General features: G+C 47.4%; 1 protein-coding gene across 4 annotated transcripts in view; it reads left to right on the top strand.

Moving 5' to 3' along the window:
• Positions 1-19192, top strand: part of LOC129841128 (teneurin-3-like) — a 570942-nt gene extending 551750 nt beyond the window's left edge. For all 4 annotated transcript variants that reach the window (XM_055909241.1, XM_055909243.1, XM_055909240.1 and 1 more), the window contains one exon: positions 18556-19192. In XM_055909241.1, coding sequence (XP_055765216.1) covers positions 18556-18863 — 308 coding nt within the window. In that variant the 3' untranslated portion in view covers positions 18864-19192. The remainder of the gene's footprint in view (positions 1-18555) is intronic.
• Positions 19193-20618: the final 1426 nt, after the last annotated feature.

Consider the following 20618-nt stretch of genomic DNA (forward strand, 5'->3'; position numbering starts at 1 on the left):
ACGACACTAGTGTGTTGGGTGGGATACTGGGTCTACAGACATCCTGGTTTTGAGGCCTACATGGCAGAGTTGTGTTGGGTTTCTCTCTACGGTTTATAGTGCGTCTTTGTTGACAGTCCAACAGTGATCCTCTCAGGCTAACTTCCATGGAGTAGAGCCACTTGGACATCTGGGCCACACTTCCCTATCCATCGCCACGACAACAGCAAAACACTCCCATCCTCTTAAAGCTGTTACCAAGGCTACTAGACCGAACAGAGACGAGCGGCTTTAACGCAACAGTGGACAGCAGTGTGCTAAGACCAGCGAAGTACAACTAGCTTAGCACAGTACAACTATCTCACACAGCACAGCTAGCTTAGCACAGTACAGCTAGCCTACACAGCACAACCAGAACGGTAGAGCTAGCTTGTCTTACAAGCATCACAGCGTACAGCTAGCTTAGCTTACACTGCACAGCACTGTCCTCTGTCTCTTCTAGACCTGGTTCATTTTGTGTCTTTGTTTGGCGCCGACACAGCATGGCATGTCGCATTGTTTGTGCTAGCGTGGCTGGATCCAGCTCTGACTGCTTGGCGGAGTGCAGTTGACAATGGGCTTTACACACACACACACTATCACACACCTAGTCCAACCACTGTGGCCCAGGGAGAGCGGACGTCAATCAAAACATACACACACCAACAATAAAGGAAAGGGGAAGTCCAGGCTAAGCTGTGCCAGCCATGTTGCAACGTGGATAACTCTGTGTCTACCAGCCTGCCCACGTTTAACATGATGTCTTCCTGTGACTGTCCCTGTGTCTATGTCCATGTTTGAGCGCGTGTGTCCCCGTCTTGGATCTACAGTCTTTCCCTTGTTCTCCACCTCCAAGTGTTCCCTGTTAGGCCTTATCAAGTGCAGTAGCAAACCCCCCAGGTCCCTATAAATGCAACAGTCCACTTGAATAACCTTAAGTGTCGACCTCGTGGATCAAACCATTCTCCCAGGGGTCTCCCCTTCTACGTGGCTGATAGCATAATTAAGGCACTGTTACTGCCAGGTAGGTAGATTAGGCACACACGCACACACACACACCTACATTTTCTCTCTCTCTCTGCGGTATTCCCCCCTAACCATTCATTATGCATTCTATACTTAATTGACAGGCTTATTACTATGTACATTTCATTCTGGGGACTGGGTGTGGAACAAGGGAGCGAAGGAGAAAAAGAGACTGGGAGAGAGAGAGAGAAAGATGGGGGGTAGAGAAGGAGAGACAGAGGTGCAGCAGGGGAAGAGGGAGAGAGAGAAAGATCGGTGGGAGAGAGGAGGGGAGGGTAGAGAAGAAGAGACAGAGGTGAAGGGTAAGAGGGAGAGAGAGAGATAGAAAGGGTAATTTATTGCTCACCTGCTACTGTCCTGGGAACAGTTTTCCTCTAAATCGAGCCCTCGTACGTGACGGATGAATTCCCCGGCTGCAGACATTGTCGTCATCCACTAGTTTTTTTTCCGCCCTGCCTCCCTCGACGACAGGGTTCTCTAGCCTCGTTTCGATTGGCTCCTCCATGGCAACACACACATGTACGTACTACGTTAATGCACTGTTAATGATAATTATAGGTCTGGTGTATCCAGCAGTGAAGGTTCTAGGCCTGGTGTCACACACACACATACACGCACGCACGCACACACACACACACACACACACACACACACACACACACACACACACACACACACACACACACACACACACACACACACACACACACACACACACACACACACACACACACACACACACACACACACACACACACACAAGGGTACTAGGTTGGGCTGGTGCTCCATGATTGGGGCCAGTGGGGAAGGATTAGGGGCCTAACCAACACACTAATATCTTCCAGCATGCCCCATTAGGGACACAAAGACAAAACACACAGCTACACACCCACACACACGCACACAGCTAGTTGTTATAGACAGAGCCACAGCTAATTTACCCTGATGCTTTGTGTCAGTCTAATGCGCCGTTGCCTAGAGAGACTGGTGGGAAAACACACACACTCAGTGTCACACACACATGCACACATACTCTGTCACACACACACACACACTCTAAATGAAGTGATTGTGAATGGAATATGCATATGGGATTGTGTTTTTTAGTGTACCCACGAGTGTGCCTCTCTCACTCAAGCAGTGGCTGGTCTTGGCTTCAGGAAGGGTCTGGGTGATGTCATGAGGTCGTAAAAGTAGGAGTAGGAGCGAGACGCCTTTGAGGGGATGGAAAATCCTTCCTTTTGTCTCACACACACACACACACACACACTCCCACGCGACCCCACTCGAGAATAGCGCTCCATCCTCATAATGACCTGTTAAAATGCAGCGCCGCAGTATTGCGACCACAAGCTAACTATATTCACCCGCTAAGTATGTCTGTGAATGCTTTAGAGTTTAGGCCCCGTAAAGAAAGAGACTAGTAACAGGGTGGAAACAGCACAGCATGGAAATGTTGCCCTTTAAGGATTGATTTGGGTTGAGAGAGAGAGACAGAGAAAATATTCTGACATCATTTTCACTCTCTATTTCTCTCTCTCTCCACTTTGTAACTTATTTTAACAGTTACTCTGGGAGTTGTGTTTTGCTAGCCAAGCTTTCTTTTCTTGTTCTCTCTTTCCGACGTTTTCACGACGTGTGAAATTCTCCCTTTTACACACACACACACACACACACACACACACCAGTCTGGCTGTTTTGAAGAACATTAAATGACAGTCTCAGGCTAACTGGACACGTCGTTTGTCTGTGTTGCGGCTCCAGAAACAAGTGGCGTTAGAATGAGGCGCTGACTAACAGCACGTGTAATAGTGTTGTTAAACGCCCTCCTGAGAAGCGCACGCTAGCTGTCCTTTGTTCTCTCTCTCTCTCTCGTTCTCTCTGTCCGCCTCACCCCTCTGCATCCTCATCAGTGCCACAGGATGTGAGGGGTGGAAGGTATTCCAATAGACTTTGTCTCTCTCTCTCTCCTCTCTCTCTCTCTCTCTCTCTCTCTCTCTCTCTCTCTCTCTCTCTCTCTCTCTCTCTCTCTCTCTCTCTCTCTCTCTCTCTCTCTCTCTCTCTCTCTCTCTCTCTCTCTCTCTCTCTCTCTCTCTCTCTCTCTCTCTCTCCTCTCTCTCTCTCTCTCTCTCTCTCTCTCTCCTCTCTCTCTCTCTCTCTCTCTCTCTCTCTCTCTCTCTCTCTCTCTCTCTCTCTCTCTCTCTCTCTCTCTCTCTCTCTCTCTCTTGCTGTCCTCGTCCCACTCTTCTCTCTATGATGAGTGAGTGAGTGATTGAGGGGTCATCTCTAAGACTTTTACACTGACACTAAGTCCCGTTTACCTTGGAAACTGTGCTAGATATGGGCTTTACCATACCTGTAAGACCTGTCTACTAACTGGCGGGAGGGTCTATTCAACATCTGCTAAAGCTGTTGATTGGCCAGTAGTAGTGTATGAGGAGCATTATGTCCGTGTCTACAGGATTAGTTGACTAGAGAGTCTATAGGGCCCTAGAGAGAACAAGAGAGGTCATTTAAGACCAGACACACTTCTTATTTATCTGTTCCCCTGCCCAATGACACACACACACAAACACACAAAAGCAGCTCGGCTAGTGCCAGTCGAATTGGTACAGGTAACAGCATGGCAGCTTATTGAGGAAAGCCCCTTGTGTGTGTGTGTGTGTGTGTGTGTGTGTGTGTGTGCGAGAGAGAGAGCAGGGGCTAGGTTTCACAGAGGAACTCTTGCCCACATCTGAGCAGCTTCACGAGCCAAGGGCTTTTGTTCTTGGCCACACCATACATCATTATCTGGACTTGTTCCTTTCTCTCGCTCTCTCTCTCTCTCCTCTTTCTTTCTCTCTCGCTCCTCTCTCTCTCTCTCTCCTCTTTCTCTCTCTCTCTCTCTCTCTCTCCTCTTTCTCCTACTCTCTCTCTCCTTTTTCTCTCTCTCACTCCTCTTTCTCTCTCTCCTCTTTGTTTCTCTTTCTCTCCTCTATCTCTCTCTCGCTCCATTTTCTCTCTCTCTCCTCTTTCTCTCTCTCTCTCGCTCCTCTTTCTCTCTCTCTCCTCTTTGTTTCTCTTTCTCTCTCCTTTTTCTCTCTCTCTCGCTCCTCTTTCTCTCTCTCCTCTTTCTCTCCCTCTCTCCTTTTTCTCTCTCTCGCTCCTCTTTCTCTCTCTCCTCTTTCTCTCCCTCTCTCTCCTTTTTCTCTCTCTCGCTCCTCTTTCTCTCTCTCTCCTCTTTCTTTCTCTCTCTCGCTCCTCTTTCTCTCTCTCTCCTCTTTCTTTCTTTCTCTCTTTCTTTCTCTCTCTCATATATAACTCTAGGAGTCTATCAGTATCTATTTTTCTCAATGCCTCGTACCCAAAGCCCACTTGTATTTAGCTGTGTGTCTCTGGACAGATGGTCTATTTGTATGGACAGAGTCGTCCACTGGGACCGAGATGGTGGGATAGTTTCCTCTCCTCGGCTTGGCCCAGGCTTAAGTCCAATGCAACTGAGGCGTCATGCTGGGTTCGAACACTGTGCCTGAACTAGCATTAGCATTTCTGTTCATCCCTGGGCCCCATTCCCAGTTTGTATCGCCCCATATAATTTCTCAGCTTTCCACCCCAAATATTCCCTCCCAAAAACATAATTATTCCTGAGTCCTTGGCATTATTCCTGTTCAGTTGTGAATGGCTTTTCACTTACACCGTTTCTCCATTTCTTTTATTCTTCTCCTGTATTTCATATATCTGCATATCAAAGATATCCTGTAGGATCATATTGTCCATGTTCCTTAACCTGGGTAATCCTCACACAAAGAGCAAGGGATGGAGGGATGGAGGTAGGAGAGAGGAGAGAGAGAGAGAGAGAGAGAGAGAGAAAAAAAACAACAACAAGTGTGTGAAGAGAGAGAGAGAGAAAAGGACAGAATTGTGTTTGTGGGGACGTGTATATGTATGTTAGATCGAAGGAGAATGTCAGTGTGTGCGTTTGGAAAAAGCGAACAGTTCTGCTTTTTAGAATCAGTGACAGTCTATTTGGGTAGGGGTGTCTGGTCTGCATATGTGTAAGAATGTGTGTTCTGAGTGTGTTTTCACAGGTCCTGTGCTGTGCTGGCCAGTCACTACACCATGTTAATGACCCCGTCTCTCTGAGCTGTAGTCTTTGGCTGGGTAAACACTACAGCTCTATCCCCCTGAAGGACACGTTCACTTTACCACAGCATTGTAGCAACAACCTGGCCCTTACTGCTGGGCTCATTACGTGTGTGTGTGTGCATGCGGGTGTGTGTGTGTGCGTCTACGTAGACCCTCTCTGTGCCTGTGTGTGTGTAACAACCACCAATGATAGACTAATTGCCCATGTTATTTGCGGTGGGAAGTGGTTGATTACACTGTTTGTTTTTCGCTGTGTGTGCGCGTGCGTTCGTCCGTGCGCGTGCGTGGAGGCAGGTTAAAGGTTAAACGCTTCATAAGAACCCAATCAGTCGCTACAGTTCTGCTGTCTCGGCTTCTCCACAATCACAATCACTGGCAGTGATCTCATGTGTCTTTACTCTTTACAACCTGCCACCAACAACTGGGCCTGTCACGATGCTGGAACCTAGAAAGGATGGTCTGATTTGGTGAAAAGGAATGCAGCCGGCGGTGGATGTTTGTAAGGGTTTATAGAGTTGCAGGAGATCTGAGCCGTAGTGGCAGACTGAGGGATGAGACCAGAGACCATTAGGATCCTGCTTCAATCATCAATCATTGGAAATTGAATTGCGTGCTCGGAGGAGCTCTGCAACGCACCGGTCTGATCATAACGGCAGACACACACACACACACACATCATAATGGTGGTATTATAATGGTGGTATTATAGATATGTTCCTTCCTCTCTATAATATTATCCTCTACATGGTGAAGTCATCTCTGAACCCAAGTTACACCATCTGTCTTCATTTTGACCCTCGCATCACAGACATACACCATTATTCGTGTGTGTGTGTGTGTGTGTGTGTGTGTGTGTGTGTGTGTGTGTGTGTGTGTGTGTGTGAGAGGGGTTGGTGGGTTGATTTAAAGATCTGCCACCCCCCTATTTTTCATCATGAATGTTATTCTGGAGGCAGCTCTGCAGAGTGGTCACTAGCTGGCACATAAAATCTGATTTTAACCCTAACCACACTGCTAACCTTAATGCCTAACCCTAACCACACTGCTAACCTTAATGCCTAACCCTAACCACACTGCTAACCCTAATGCCTAACCCTAACCACACTGCTAACCCTAATGCCTAACCCTAACCACACTGCTAACCCTAATGCCTAACCCTAACCACACTGCTAACCCTAATGCCTAACCACACTACTAACCCTAATGCCTAACCCTAACCACACTACTAACCCTAATGCCTAACCCTAACCACACTACTAACCCTAATGCCTAACCCTAACCACACTGCTAACCCTCATGCCTAACCACACTACTAACCCTAATGCCTAACCCTAACCACACTGCTAACCCTAATGCCTAACCCTAACCACACTACTAACCCTAATGCCTAACCCTAACCACACTGCTAACCTTAATGCCTAACCCTAACCACAGTGCTAACCCTAATGCCTAACCCTAACCACACTGATAACCTTAATGCCTAACCCTAACCACACTGCTAACCCTAATGCCTAACCACACTACTAACCCTAATGCCTAACCCTAACCACACTTCTAACCCTAATGCCTAACCCTAACCACACTGCTAATCCTAATGCCTAACCCTATACCACACTGATAACCCTAATGCCTAACCCTAACCACACTGCTAACCCTAATGCCTAACCCTAACCACACTACTAACCCTAATGCCTAACCTTAAACTAAGACCAAAAACTTGACTCTGCAGCTGGCCTAGGGGGAAATAGCTCAGTTCTGCCTCAAGGACAAGAGTCATGACAATAAAGGTCAACCTGCGTCCATTAGGTGACACATACCCGTGGGTTGTTACCCTAGAAGGCCTGATTCTCCACACCACCCCAGGCCTGTGTTTCACTGGGCAAAAGGTTACGGCACAATCAATGTTGATGTTATCAGTTGTTCAGCAACTCAGAGAGATGTAACATTAGCAGATGATGATTGGCTAATTTCACCCTTACTCCCGGAGACGTCCTTCTATTGATCGAGCCGATTGGCTCACGCCCGGGTTAACGCAGGTGACGGCGGAAGCTGATTTGATGCACTTTTTCTCTCTTCCTTATCCACTGTCTTTTTTTTCTTTCCCTCGCTCGACGCTCTCCCTTGAATGGCCACCCACACATCTCATCTCTCCTCTCCCCACGGCAGAGGAAAGACGAGGGAGGGAGAGAGAAAAGACGAGTGAGGGAGAGAGAAAAGACGAGTGAGGGAGAGAGAAAAGACGAGTGAGGGAGGGAGAAAAGACGAGTGAGGGAGGGAGAAAAGACGAGTGAGGGAGGGAGAAAAGACGAGTGAGGGAGGGAGAAAAGACGAGTGAGGGAGGGAGAAAAGACGAGTGAGGGAGAGAGAAAAGACGAGTGAGGGAGGGAGAAAAGACGAGTGAGGGAGGGAGAAAAGACGAGTGAGGGAGGGAGAAAAGACGAGTGAGGGAGGGAGAAAAGACGAGTGAGGGAGGGAGAAAAGACGAGTGAGGGAGGGAGAAAAGACGAGTGAGGGAGGGAGAAAAGACGAGTGAGGGAGGGAGAAAAGACGAGTGAGGGAGGGAGAAAAGACGAGTGAGGGAGGGAGAAAAGACGAGTGAGGGAGATGGAAAGACAAGGAGGAAGTGGAAGGGTTAATGCAGGCGTAGTCCCAACTGTAAAAGATATTAACACACTCTGAGGCTCGTGTGTGTGTGTGTGTGTGTGTGTGTGTGTGTGTGTGTGTGTGTGTGTGTGTGTGTGTGTGTGTGTGTGTGTGTGTGTGTGTGTGTGTGTGTGTGTGTGTGTGTGTGTGTGTGTGTGTGTGTGTGTGTGTGTGTGTGTGTTTATGTAGTGTACTTTGATATGTATCATTATCAGTGTGTGCACTTGGACCCTACAAGCAGATTCTGTATCTATAAATGTGTAGGCCCATGTCCAGCGGCAGTAGAGGAGAAGACAGCTACAGATGGACAGCTCGACTCAAGCGCCACAAACAGTGCGCTACAGCTTCCATATAAGTGAGGTTTTCACAGCTATATTTAGTGTAGCTTCACCACAGTCGTGTACAGTCTTTTGACTGATTGCAGGTCTAGCCAAAACTGTCTCTACAGCTAGCCATAATGCTAACAGACTCATCATAGCCTACTATCAACTCTAAGTCAAATGAATGGCCTTTCTAATACCTTAACATCTGGCTAGCATACGCGCAAACACGGAACACACACCCGGACACGCACGCAACACACACACACGTCCACACGGCTAGCTACCCCCCAACCCGCAGATCCCAAACTCATATGTCATCCATGCCTGGTTTAGCAGGACGACACACACTTCCTGTTGGTTGATGAGGACACACTGGAGAGAATGTAACCCTGAACAGGGTCGGGTCCCAATGTCCTCATATCACCCCTTGAGCCCCACTTTATCATATTGTTTTGTCAGAGAGTGACCAGCATGGCCACCGCTGCACTATCAGTAATGTGGCATCTTCTGGTGTACATGACTACAGTAGAGTTAGACTGTCATATGTTTTTAACTTCTGGGTTTAATAAGCCCTTGCTCCAGAAATGACCTCGAAATAAACAGCTTATGCCCTGTTGCCCTAATCCTGGTCCACTCTCCTCCCCATCTCTCTTTTCTCTCTCTCTCTCTTCACTCCTCTATTCCCTGTCAGTCTGGCTGTGTGTTGGGAGGAGTCTGTGTATAGCTGCTTGTCGTCTCTCTGTCCCATCGAAGTGTGTGTGTGTGTGTGTGTGTGTGTGTGTGTGTGTGTGTGTGTGTGTGTGTGTGTGTGTGTGTGTGTGTGTGTGTGTGTGTGTGTGTGTGTGTGTGTGTGTGTGTGTGCGTGTCTTTGTCCCCCTGCTGGATGGGGGGACAGTGCTGTGCATCTAGCAAGGCGCGACATGGCCCTTTGCTAGCCGGGTCCCATCACACACACATGCTAATTAGGACCACGAGTGAACTCTACAGAACCCCTATTGAAGGTAACATACACACCGTCATGAGATAACACTCGCTATCTCACCGCCCACTAAATAGAAATAAATAACTATTACTGAAGAGCCTGACCTCTCTCCCCAACCCTTTGGGTCACCGTCTCTCTCTTCTATCTTGTTCCCTCGCTCTCTTTCTCTATCTATATTTTCCTCACTCTTTCTGTGTCCTTCTCTGTCGTATGTGAAGGGCAGATAAAGCGGTAAGCAGATTCTCCAAGAGCAAACAGAATCATACTCTTTCATAGTTATCATTAGAACAAAGGTGGCTGCCATTTCTCTTTGCCACAACTGCCTCTCCTCCCATCCTCTTTCTTCTTCCTTATCTCCTCTAGTGCTTGTTTGTAGAACAATTGCGGAGTTGGTTTGCCATCCTATCTGCCTCTCCCGTCTCCCCTCTCCTCTCTCCTCCCCTCTCCCCTCTCCATCTCTCCTCTCCTCTCTTCTCTCCTCTCCTCTGGTTGTAAAAGGAGGAGACTGTAGTTGGCAGTACGGTTGTTTGTGTGTGTGTGTGTGTGTGTGTGTGTGTGTGTGTGTGTGTGTGTGTGTGTGTGTGTGTGTGTGTGTGTGTGTGTGTGTGTGTGTGTGTGTGTGTGTGTGTGTTCGTGCGTATATATATGCTCATGAGTGTGTGTGTGTGTGGTGGTGTTGGGGGGGGACTGTGGGTGCTTGCTTGTTGAGTGAAAGGTGGTAGGTGCAGTAGTGTGTCCTTCAGGCTAGTTAGTTGTGTGAGAGAGAGATGTAGAGAGAGAGAGAGTGGTCTGAGCAGTGAGACACATGGAGGGAGAGATGGAGAGAGAGAGAGCGGTCTGAGCAGTGAGACAGATGGAGGGAGAGATGGAGAGAGCAGTCTGAGCAGTGAGACAGATGGAGGGAGAGATGGAGAGAGAGAGAGCGGTCTGAGCAGTGAGACACATGGAGGGAGAGATGGAGAGAGAGAGAGCGGTCTGAGCAGTGAGACAGATGGAGGGAGAGATGGAGAGAGCGGTCTGAGCAGTGAGACAGATGGAGGGAGAGATGGAGAGAGCGGTCTGAGCAGTGAGACAGATGGAGGGAGAGATGGAGAGAGCGGTCTGAGCAGTGAGACAGATGGAGGGAGAGATGGAGAGAGCGGTCTGAGCAGTGAGACAGATGGAGGGAGAGATGGAGAGAGCGGTCTGAGCAGTGAGACAGATGGAGGGAGAGAGAGCGGTCTGAGCAGTGAGACAGATGGAGGGAGAGAGAGCGGTCTGAGCAGTGAGACAGATGGAGGGAGAGATGGAGAGAGAGAGAGCGGTCTGAGCAGTGAGACAGATGGAGGGAGAGATGGAGAGACAGCTGGTGTACAGCTCCTCCAGCTCGTAAATGCTTCCCCTTCTCTCCCACTCCCTCACTATAATAGTGATTTGGATATTTAAACCCTCAACACCCTTAACGTTTATCAGTTCTACCAGAACAGATTAACAGTGAGCGCACACACTCACACGTACACAGACAAAACCCCTCATTCACACACACACACACACACACTCACACACACGTACACAGACAAAACCCCTCATTCACACACACACACACACACACACACACACACACACACACACACACACACACACACACACACACACACACACACACACACACACACACACGCCTCTTCAGATTGTGCAGCTTGCCAGGGAGTAGGCCAAATATAGGGTTAGCCAGGAGCTTCATGTCCTGGGAATGTTCTGGGTAGTTTGCTGGGAAGGGTACTACCTTATTTTGTCAGTAGAGTTCAGCAGATGGAACACCCCTTGGTACTGCTTTAGAGAGAATCTACTGTGGAAAGAGTATTCCTCCAAGGGGTGGGTGTGTGTGTGTGTGTGTGTGTGTGTGTGTGTGTGTGTGTGTGTGTGTGTGTGTGTGTGTGTGTGTGTGTGTGTGTGTGTGTGTGTGTGTGTGTGTGTTTCAAGAAGGCTAGAGACATGAGAGAGAGAGGAAGAGAGAGAGGAACAGAGAGTATAATGTATTCTGTGTGACATTTGCATGTCTTTTTTTCCTCCTCTACTCATTTATTTAGTTAACCTTTGTTTAACTAGGCAGAAGGCCACAGAGCAGCGGTTGGTATGAGGGCCACAGAGCAGCGGTTGGTATGAGGGCCACAGAGCAGCGGTTGGTATGAGGGCCACAGAGCAGCGGTTGGTATGAGGGCCACAGAGCAGCGGTTGGTATGAGGGCCACAGAGCAGCGGTTGGTTTGAGGGCCACAGAGCAGCGGTTGGTTTGATGGCCACATAGCAGCGGTTGGTATGAGGGCCACAGAGCAGCTGTTGGTATGAGGGCCACAGAGCAGCTGTTGGTATGAGGGCCACAGAGCAGCTGTTGGTATGAGGGCCACAGAGCAGCTGTTGGTATGAGGGCCACAGAGCAGCTGTTGGTATGAGGGCCACAGAGCAGCTGTTGGTATGAGGGCCACAGAGCAGTGGTAGGTATGAGGGCCACAGAGCAGTGGTAGGTATGAGGGCCACAGAGCAGTGGTAGGTATGAGGGCCACAGAGCAACAGTTGGTGTGAGAGCCATAGATCATGGTCTACTCCCTAAACACCACTCTCACTGATTTGTCTCTCACTGCACTAAAGTGATACAACACACACACACACACACACACACACACACACACACACACACACACACACACACACACACACACACACACACACACACACACAGTCACATCTAGCAGCCACCCGTGTGTTCATTAGCTAGCAGGCAGTGCTATGGTGATGGTGATGGCGATGGTGATGGTGCAGGGGATGGAGGGAGCGACAGAACTAACCACAGAGCCAAGCTGAGAGGAGGAGGAAGGGAGTTTTAAAAATAAAAGCTTTCCTTTAGCAGCAGGGACGTCACCAAACAGACTGGTTTAGCCTCTAGGTGTAAGCTCCCCCTTTACTTCTGTTTCTCTCTTTCACACAGACACACACACACAGACACACACACACACACACACACACACACACACACACACACACACACACACACACACACACACACACACACACACACAGCCTTCTCCTTGGGTCCCTCCACACTTACTAATTGCCTCCACTTTTCTTCATTGACCCATGCTGGCAGACACACAGACACACACAGGGCGTCTATCTCAGCCGAGAGAGAGGCCATGAGGAGCCACAGGGTGCGGATCATACCCATCATGCACCTGTGAACCTTCCCAGCATGCCCGCATAGAGCCAGGCAAGACTGTCAGGAAGAAACACTCCACTGAAGCCTGTAGACAGACAATACACACAGAGCACACACATACACTGCAGGGACAGAGATTGACTCTTGTTATGCAATATACATCTCTGTCAGTCTATTACAACCTTTAACATCTCTGTCAGTCTATTACAACCTTTAACATCTCTGTCAATTCTATTACAACCTTTAACATCTCTGTCAGTCTATTACAACCTTTAACATCTCTGTCAGTCTTTCTGCTGGATGTCTGTTTGTCAATCTTATCCATCCTCCGTCTATATGCTGTCTATCTATTCCCCATCTCTCTCTCTCTCTCTCTCTCTCTCTCTCTCTCTCTCTCTCTCTCTCGCTCTCTCTCTCTCTCTCTCGCTTTCTCTCTCTCTTTCTCTCTCTCTGACTCTCTCTCTGTCTATCTCTCTGACTCTCTCTCTGACTCTCTCGCTCTCTCTCGCTCTCTCTCTCTCTCTCGCTCTCTATCGCTCCCTCCCTCTCCCTCTCTCTATGGCCTTGTCTTTACTTTCCTCTTAATTAAGAGTGATTGTTCAAGAGCATCAAGAGAGACATTGACCACAGGCGATACACACACACACTCACACGCTCAGATTCCTCTCACAATCGACTATCCTCATTATTAAAGTGTTTGGTGCTTTGAGTGTAATATGGGAGAAGAGGGGACATATCACCTAAGGCAAGGTACCAGCTACAGTTTTAATGCCTACTTTTGTAAAAAAAAAAAAAGTGTCACACACACTCACATGCCAACCCCTCACACACACACCCTCTCTCTCTCTCTCTCTCACACACACACACGTATCCAGGTCCCAGTGGTGCAGGGGCAGGTTAATATCTCCCTAATTTGTTAAAAGGCTGATACAGGGCTGAGCCGTATAGAACAGAGATTTAGCTGATACAGGGCTGAGGAGTATAGAACAGAGATATAACTGATACAGGGCTGATCAGTATGGAACAGAGATAGAACTGATACAGGGCTGAGCAGTATAGAACAGAGATAGGATTGATACAGGGCTGAGCAGTATAGAACAGAGATAGAACTGATACAGGGCTGAGCAGTATAGAACAGAGATAGAACTGATACAGGGCTGAGCAGTATAGAACAGAGATAGAACTGATACAGGGCTGAGCAGTATAGAACAGAGATAGAACTGATACAGGGCTGAGCAGTATAGAACAGAGATATAACTGATACAGGGCTGATCAGTATGGAACAGAGATAGAACTGATACAGGGCTGAGCAGTATAGAACAGAGATAGGATTGATACAGGGCTGAGCAGTATAGAACAGAGATAGAACTGATACAGGGCTGAGCAGTATAGAACAGAGATATAACTGATACATGGCTGATCAGTATAGAACAGAGATATAACTGATACATGGCTGATCAGTATAGAACAGAGATAGAACTGATACAGGGCTGATCAGTATAGAACAGAGATAGAACTGATACAGGGCTGATCAGTATAGAACAGAGATAGAACTGATACAGGGCTGAGCAGTATAGAACAGAGATAGAACTGATACAGGGCTGAGCAGTATAGAACAGAGATATAACTGATACAGGGCTGAGCAGTATAGAACAGAGATAGAACTGATACAGGGCTGAGCAGTATAGAACAGAGATAGAACTGATACAGGGCTGAGCAGTATAGAACAGAGATAGAACTGATACAGGGCTGAGCAGTATAGAACAGAGATAGAACTGATACAGGGCTGATCAGTATAGAACAGAGATATAACTGATACAGGGCTGAGCAATATAGAACAGAGATAGAACTGATACAGGGCTGAGCAGTATGGAACAGAGATATAACTGATACAGGGCTGAGCAGTATGGAACAGAGATAGAACTGATACAGGGCTGAGCAGTATAGAACAGAGATAGAACTGATACAGGGCTGAGTAGTATAGAACAGAGATAGAACTGATACAGGGCTGAGCAGTATAGAACAGAGATAGAACTGATACAGGGCTGAGCAGTATAGAACAGAGATAGAACTGATACAGGGCTGAGCAGTATAGAACAGAGATAGAACTGTTACAGGGCTGAGCAGTATAGAACAGAGATAGAACTGATACAGGGCTGAGCAGTATAGAACAGAGATAGAAATGATACAGGGCTGAGCAGTATAGAACAGAGATAGAACTGATACAGGGCTGAGCAGTATAGAACAGAGATAGAACTGATACAGGGCTGAGCAGTATAGAACAGAGATAGAACTGATACAGGACTGAGCAGTATAGAACAGAGATAGAACTGATACAGGGCTGATCAGTATAGAACAGAGATAGAACTGATACACGGCTGAGCAGTATAGAACAGAGATAGAACTGATACAGGGCTGAGCAGTATAGAACAAAGATAGAACTGATACAGGGCTGAGTAGTATGGAACAGATATAGAACTGATACAGGGCTGAGCAGTATAGAACAGAGATAGAACTGATACAGGGCTGAGCAGTATAGAACAGAGAGAGAACTGATACAGGGCTGAGCAGTATAGAACAGAGAGAGAACTGATACAGGGCTGAGCAGTATAGAACAGAGATAGAACTGATACAGGGCTGAGCAGTATAGAACAGAGATAGAAATGATACAGGGCTGAGCAGTATAGAACAGAGATAGAACTGATACAGGGCTGAGCAGTATAGAACAGAGATAGAACTGATACAGGGCTGAGCAGTATAGAACAGAGATAGAACTGATACAGGGCTGAGTAGTATGGAACAGAGATAGAACTGATACAGGGCTGAGCAGAATAGAACAGAGATAAAACTGATACAGGGCTGAGCAGTATAGAACAGAGATAGAACTGATACAGGGCTGAGCAGTATAGAACAGAGATATATCTGATACAGGGCTGAGCAGTATAGAACAGAGATAGAACTAATACAGGGCTGAGCAGTATAGAACAGAGATATAACTGATACAGGGCTGAGCAGTATAGAACAGAGATATAACTGATACAGGGCTGAGCAGTATAGAACAGAGATAGAACTGATACAGGGCTGAGCAGTATAGAACAGAGATAGAACTGATACAGGGCTGAGCAGTATAGAACAGAGATAGAACTGGGCTAGAGTCCCACACGACTTCTCTGCTTCTAATCGTGTTTCTCCCATCAGCTGTATGTAACACAGTAGCCCTCCGTCAATCAATCACGTTCATTTAGAAAGCCCTTTTAACATTAGCAGTTGTCACAAAGTGCTTATACAGAAACCCAGTCTAACATCCCAGGTTGCACCTCACCAATAAAGACAGAAAGAAACGTCAGATGAATTAAAAGGAGTATGCTTGTTTTTCCCCCCATCCTGTCCTTTTCCCCTCTGACTGTCGGAGATTTGTGTGGAGAGAGGAGGGCATGATGGGAACAGGAGAAAGAGAAAATAATTACATGACTTCAGGGACACTTAACACAGTATGGACTACACAGTGAGAACTCTCTAGAGTCAAAGTAGGGCATCGTTGGTGTGTGTGTGTGTGTGTGTGTGTGTGTGCGTGCGTGCGTGCGTGCGTGCGTGCGTGCGTGCGTGCGTGCGGAGGGGACTTGAGCAGAGCACGCTGACAGGCCACTCACACACTCACTCTGTTAAAGAATGAATGTTTAACCTATTTGATCTTTTCTGACTTTCTGCCATAGATGCACTCTGTTTATATGTTAGTGTTTATCTAGCGGCTGTAAGATAGATGGATGGAGGGTGTAGTTGCTGTAAAAAGACAGAAAGATATGAGACATGTATTGCTCTGGGTTCAGTGAATGGGGACCACTAAAGCCTTCATGGAACCATCTGTCACAACTAAGTGAGCTGTTATGTATTTACTGCCACACAGCCTACACACACACACACACACACACACACACACACACACACACACACACACACACACACACACACACACACACACACACACACACACACACACACACACACACACACACACACACACACACACACACACACACACACACACACACACACACACGCAGACACTTCCTCATCATCGCCTGTTATCCTGCCTGAAGGGTATATAGCCTGTTATGTCTTGATGACTCTATGAGAATACAGCTGACGTGGATGTGGCCTGGCGCTGCCATCAAGTAGACCGCGGTGAAAGTCCTACTGTACGTACGAGGCGACTATCTCGGTCTCTCAATCTTGTAAGTTGAAAAAGCCCACCGGCAAGCGGCCCGGTAGCGTAGATGTGAAACATGGTAATACGTTTCCATATGAGACGGTTGTATAATGTAGTATGTCTTCATCATTCTGGGCTAGTTGACTGGAGCAGCCATAAGATAAAGCTCAGTAGGTTGTCAGCGTTTTGATTAAAGAATCCCGTCTCCGTCTTTCTGGCGACTCAGTTATTTCTTCAGACGCCTGCCTCTCCCTCCTCCCAGAAAATCGGAAATTGTCCTCCCCATTTCAGACGGTCTCCCCACAACAGTCGCTGCAGGAAATTGGGCTTTAGGGCCGAGTTACAGAAGAGGGGGGGATGCTCTTTCCTGTGTAATCTGCTAATAACAGCCTTAGAGACGTGACCGTGGTCCTGATCTAAAGTAGTGCGCTATAAATGACAATAGAATGCCATTTGGGGCGCACACCTGGAGTGTTGTTGCAGTGTTGTTGTCTCTGCAGTGTTGTTGTCTCTGCAGTGTTGTTGTCTCTGCAGTGTTGTTGTCTCTGCAGTGTTGTTGTCTCTGCAGTGTTGTTGTCTCTGCGGTGTTGTTGTCTCTGCGGTGTTGTTGTCTCTGCGGTGTTGTTGTCTCTGCGGTGTTGTTGTCTCTGCGATGTTGTTGTCTCTGCGATGTTGTTGTCTCTGCAGTGTTGTTGTCTCTGCGGTGTTGTTGTCTCTGCAGTGTTGTTGTCTCTGCAGTTTTGTTGTCTCTGCAGTGTTGTTGTCTCTGCGATGTTGTTGTCTCTGCAGTGTTGTTGTCTCTGCGGTGTTGTTGTCTCTGCGGTGTTGTTGTCTCTGCGGTGTTGTTGTCTCTGCAGTGTTGTTGTCTCTGCGGTGTTGTTGTCTCTGCAGTGTTGTTGTCTCTGCAGTGTTGTTGTCTCTGCAGTGTTGTTGTCTCTGCGATGTTGTTGTCTCTGCAGTGTTGTTGTCTCTGCAGTGTTGTTGTCTCTGCAGTGTTGTTGTCTCTGCAGTGTTGTTGTCTCTGCAGTGTTGTTGTCTCTGCAGTGTTGTTGTCTCTGCAGTGTTGTTGTCTCTGCAGTGTTGTTGTCTCTGCAGTGTTGTTGTCTCTGCGATGTTGTTGTCTCTGCAGTGTTGTTGTCTCTGCAGTGTTGTTGTCTCTGCAGTGTTGTTGTCTCTGCGATGTTGTTGTCTCTGCGATGTTGTTGTCTCTGCAGTGTTGTTGTCTCTGCAGTGTTGTTGTCTCTGCGATGTTGTTGTCTCTGCAGTGTTGTTGTCTCTGCAGTGTTGTTGTCTCTGCAGTGTTGTTGTCTCTGCAGTGTTGTTGTCTCTGCAGTGTTGTTCTCTCTGCAGTGTTGTTGTCTCTGCAGTGTTGTTGTCTCTGCGATGTTGTTGTCTCTGCAGTGTTGTTGTCTCTGCAGTTTTGTTGTCTCTGCATTGTGCAGCCATTGCTACTCTGTATCTGTAATAAAGGCATTGTGTGTGGAGAGTCAGAGAAAAAGAACATGCTATCATTACCTTTCAAACCAAGATGCACTGTGTGTGTGTGTGTGTGTGTGTGTGTGTGTGTGTGTGTGTGTGTGTGTGTGTGTGTGTGTGTGTGTGTGTGTGTGGTGTGTGTGTGTGTGTGTGTGCGTGTGCGTGTGTGTGAACTCGAGATGCATTTAACACATTCTTGGAAACCAGTTGGCTTTGGATGAATGTGTCAGTGTATTTCTGTATGTGTGTGGTGTCTAGGAAGAGGGGGATTGTGGTCAGTTGGGAATGTGTGATAACCATGGCCAGAGTCTCCAAGTTATGTATGTCAGAGGAACATACACAATCTAGTGAATACAGACGCAATAATGCCAAGGTTATTGACTGACAAACCAAGTATTCACCCAGCCAAACCAACTGTCACAATGTCCCATTATCACTTTCTATGTCAGTATGATTTCTACTAGCAAAATCCGTATGTTCTGTTGCCATAGTTTCATTTTGTGTTGAATGTGTTTGTTTGTTTGTTTGTTTTTGTTTATGGATGGTTTAATTCTTTTCTTTAGGTTCTCCCATGCCATCCTCTCTACCCAGCCCATCAGTTACTGACCATTCACACTCGCAACCACCATCACCCAATCTCCATGACAACCAGAGCTCGTTGCTAAGTAGCGCCAGCGCCCATCCGGCGGTCCATGAGTCGGACGAGGACGAGGAAGAGTACACAGCCACGCTGTACTTACCTGTAACGCAGGTCACAGCTCACAGCCACCACGGCCTCGCCTGTAATGGTAAGGCTCAACGTTCCTACGATGTTCTCACAACCTTTTCTCTCTTTGCTGCACAACATTCCCACAACCCTCTCTCTTTTTAGTATATAATCTTCTCAAAATGTCCTGTAATGGTAAGGCACAACGTCCCTACGATGTTCTCACAACGTTTTATCTCTGCGCTCTATACCATTCCCACAATGTGCACAACATCCTCACAATGTTCCTTCTTTACTGCACAACATTCCCTCAACGTTCCCTCTCTTTACTGCACAACATTCCCTCAACGTTCCCTCTCTTTAATGCACAACATTCCCTCAACGCTCCCTCTCTTTACTGCACAACATTCCCTCAACGTTCCCTCTCTTTACTGCACAACGTTCCTTCTCTTTACTGCACAACGTTCCCTCTCTTTACTGCACAACGTTCCCTCTCTTTACTGCACAACGTTCCCTCTCTTTACTGCACAACGTTCCCTCTCTTTACTGCACAACGTTCCCTCTCTTTACTGCACAACATTCCCTCTCTTTACTGCACAACGTTCCCTCTCTTTACTGCACAACATTCCCTCTCTTTACTGCACAACATTCCCTCAACGTTCCCTCTCTTTACTGCACAACGTTCCCTCTCTTTACTGCAGAACGTTCCCTCTCTTTACTGCACAACGTTCCCTCTCTTTACTGCACAACGTTCCCTCTCTTTACTGCACAACGTTCCCTCTCTTTACTGCAGAACGTTCCCTCTCTTTACTGCACAACATTCCCTCTCTTTACTGCACAACATTCCCTCAACGTTCCCTCTCTTTACTGCACAACGTTCCCTCTCTTTACTGCACAACGTTCCCTCTCTTTACTGCACAACATTCCCTCTCTTTACTGCACAACATTCCCTCTCTTTACTGCACAACATTCCCTCAACGTTCCCTCTCTTTACTGCACAACGTTCCCTCTCTTTACTGCACAACGTTCCCTCTCTTTACTGCACAACGTTCCCTCTCTTTACTGCACAACATTCCCTCTCTTTACTGCAGAACGTTCCCTCTCTTTACTGCACAACGTTCCCTCTCTTTACTGCACAACATTCCCTCTCTTTACTGCACAACGTTCCCTCTCTTTACTGCACAACGTTCCCTCTCTTTACTGCACAACATTCCCTCTCTTTACTGCACAACGTTCCCTCTCTTTACTGCACAACATTCCCTCTCTTTACTGCACAACATTTCCTCAACGTTCCCTCTCTTTACTGCACAACGTTCCCTCTCTTTACTGCACAACGTTCCCTCTCTTTACTGCACAACGTTCCCTCTCTTTACTGCACAACGTTCCCTCTCTTTACTGCACAACATTCCCTCTCTTTACTGCACAACATTCCCTCTCTTTACTGCACAACATTCCCTCTCTTTACTGCACAACATTCCCTCAACGTTCCCTCTCTTTACTGCACAACGTTCCCTCTCTTTACTGCACAACGTTCCCTCTCTTTACTGCACAACATTCCCTCTCTTTACTGCAGAACGTTCCCTCTCTTTACTGCACAACGTTCCCTCTCTTTACTGCACAACATTCCCTCTCTTTACTGCACAACATTCCCTCTCTTTACTGCAGAACGTTCCCTCTCTTTACTGCACAACATTCCCTCTCTTTACTGCACAACGTTCCCTCTCTTTACTGCACAACGTTCCCTCTCTTTACTGCAGAACGTTCCCTCTCTTTACTGCACAACGTTCCCTCTCTTTACTGCAGAACGTTCCCTCTCTTTACTGCACAACATTCCCTCTCTTTACTGCAGAACGTTCCCTCTCTTTACTGCACAACATTCCCTCTCTTTACTGCACAACGTTCCCTCTCTTTACTGCACAA

The sequence above is a fragment of the Salvelinus fontinalis genome, chromosome 42, assembly GCF_029448725.1.
Source record: "Salvelinus fontinalis isolate EN_2023a chromosome 42, ASM2944872v1, whole genome shotgun sequence".
NCBI classification, from domain to species: Eukaryota; Metazoa; Chordata; class Actinopteri; order Salmoniformes; family Salmonidae; genus Salvelinus; species Salvelinus fontinalis.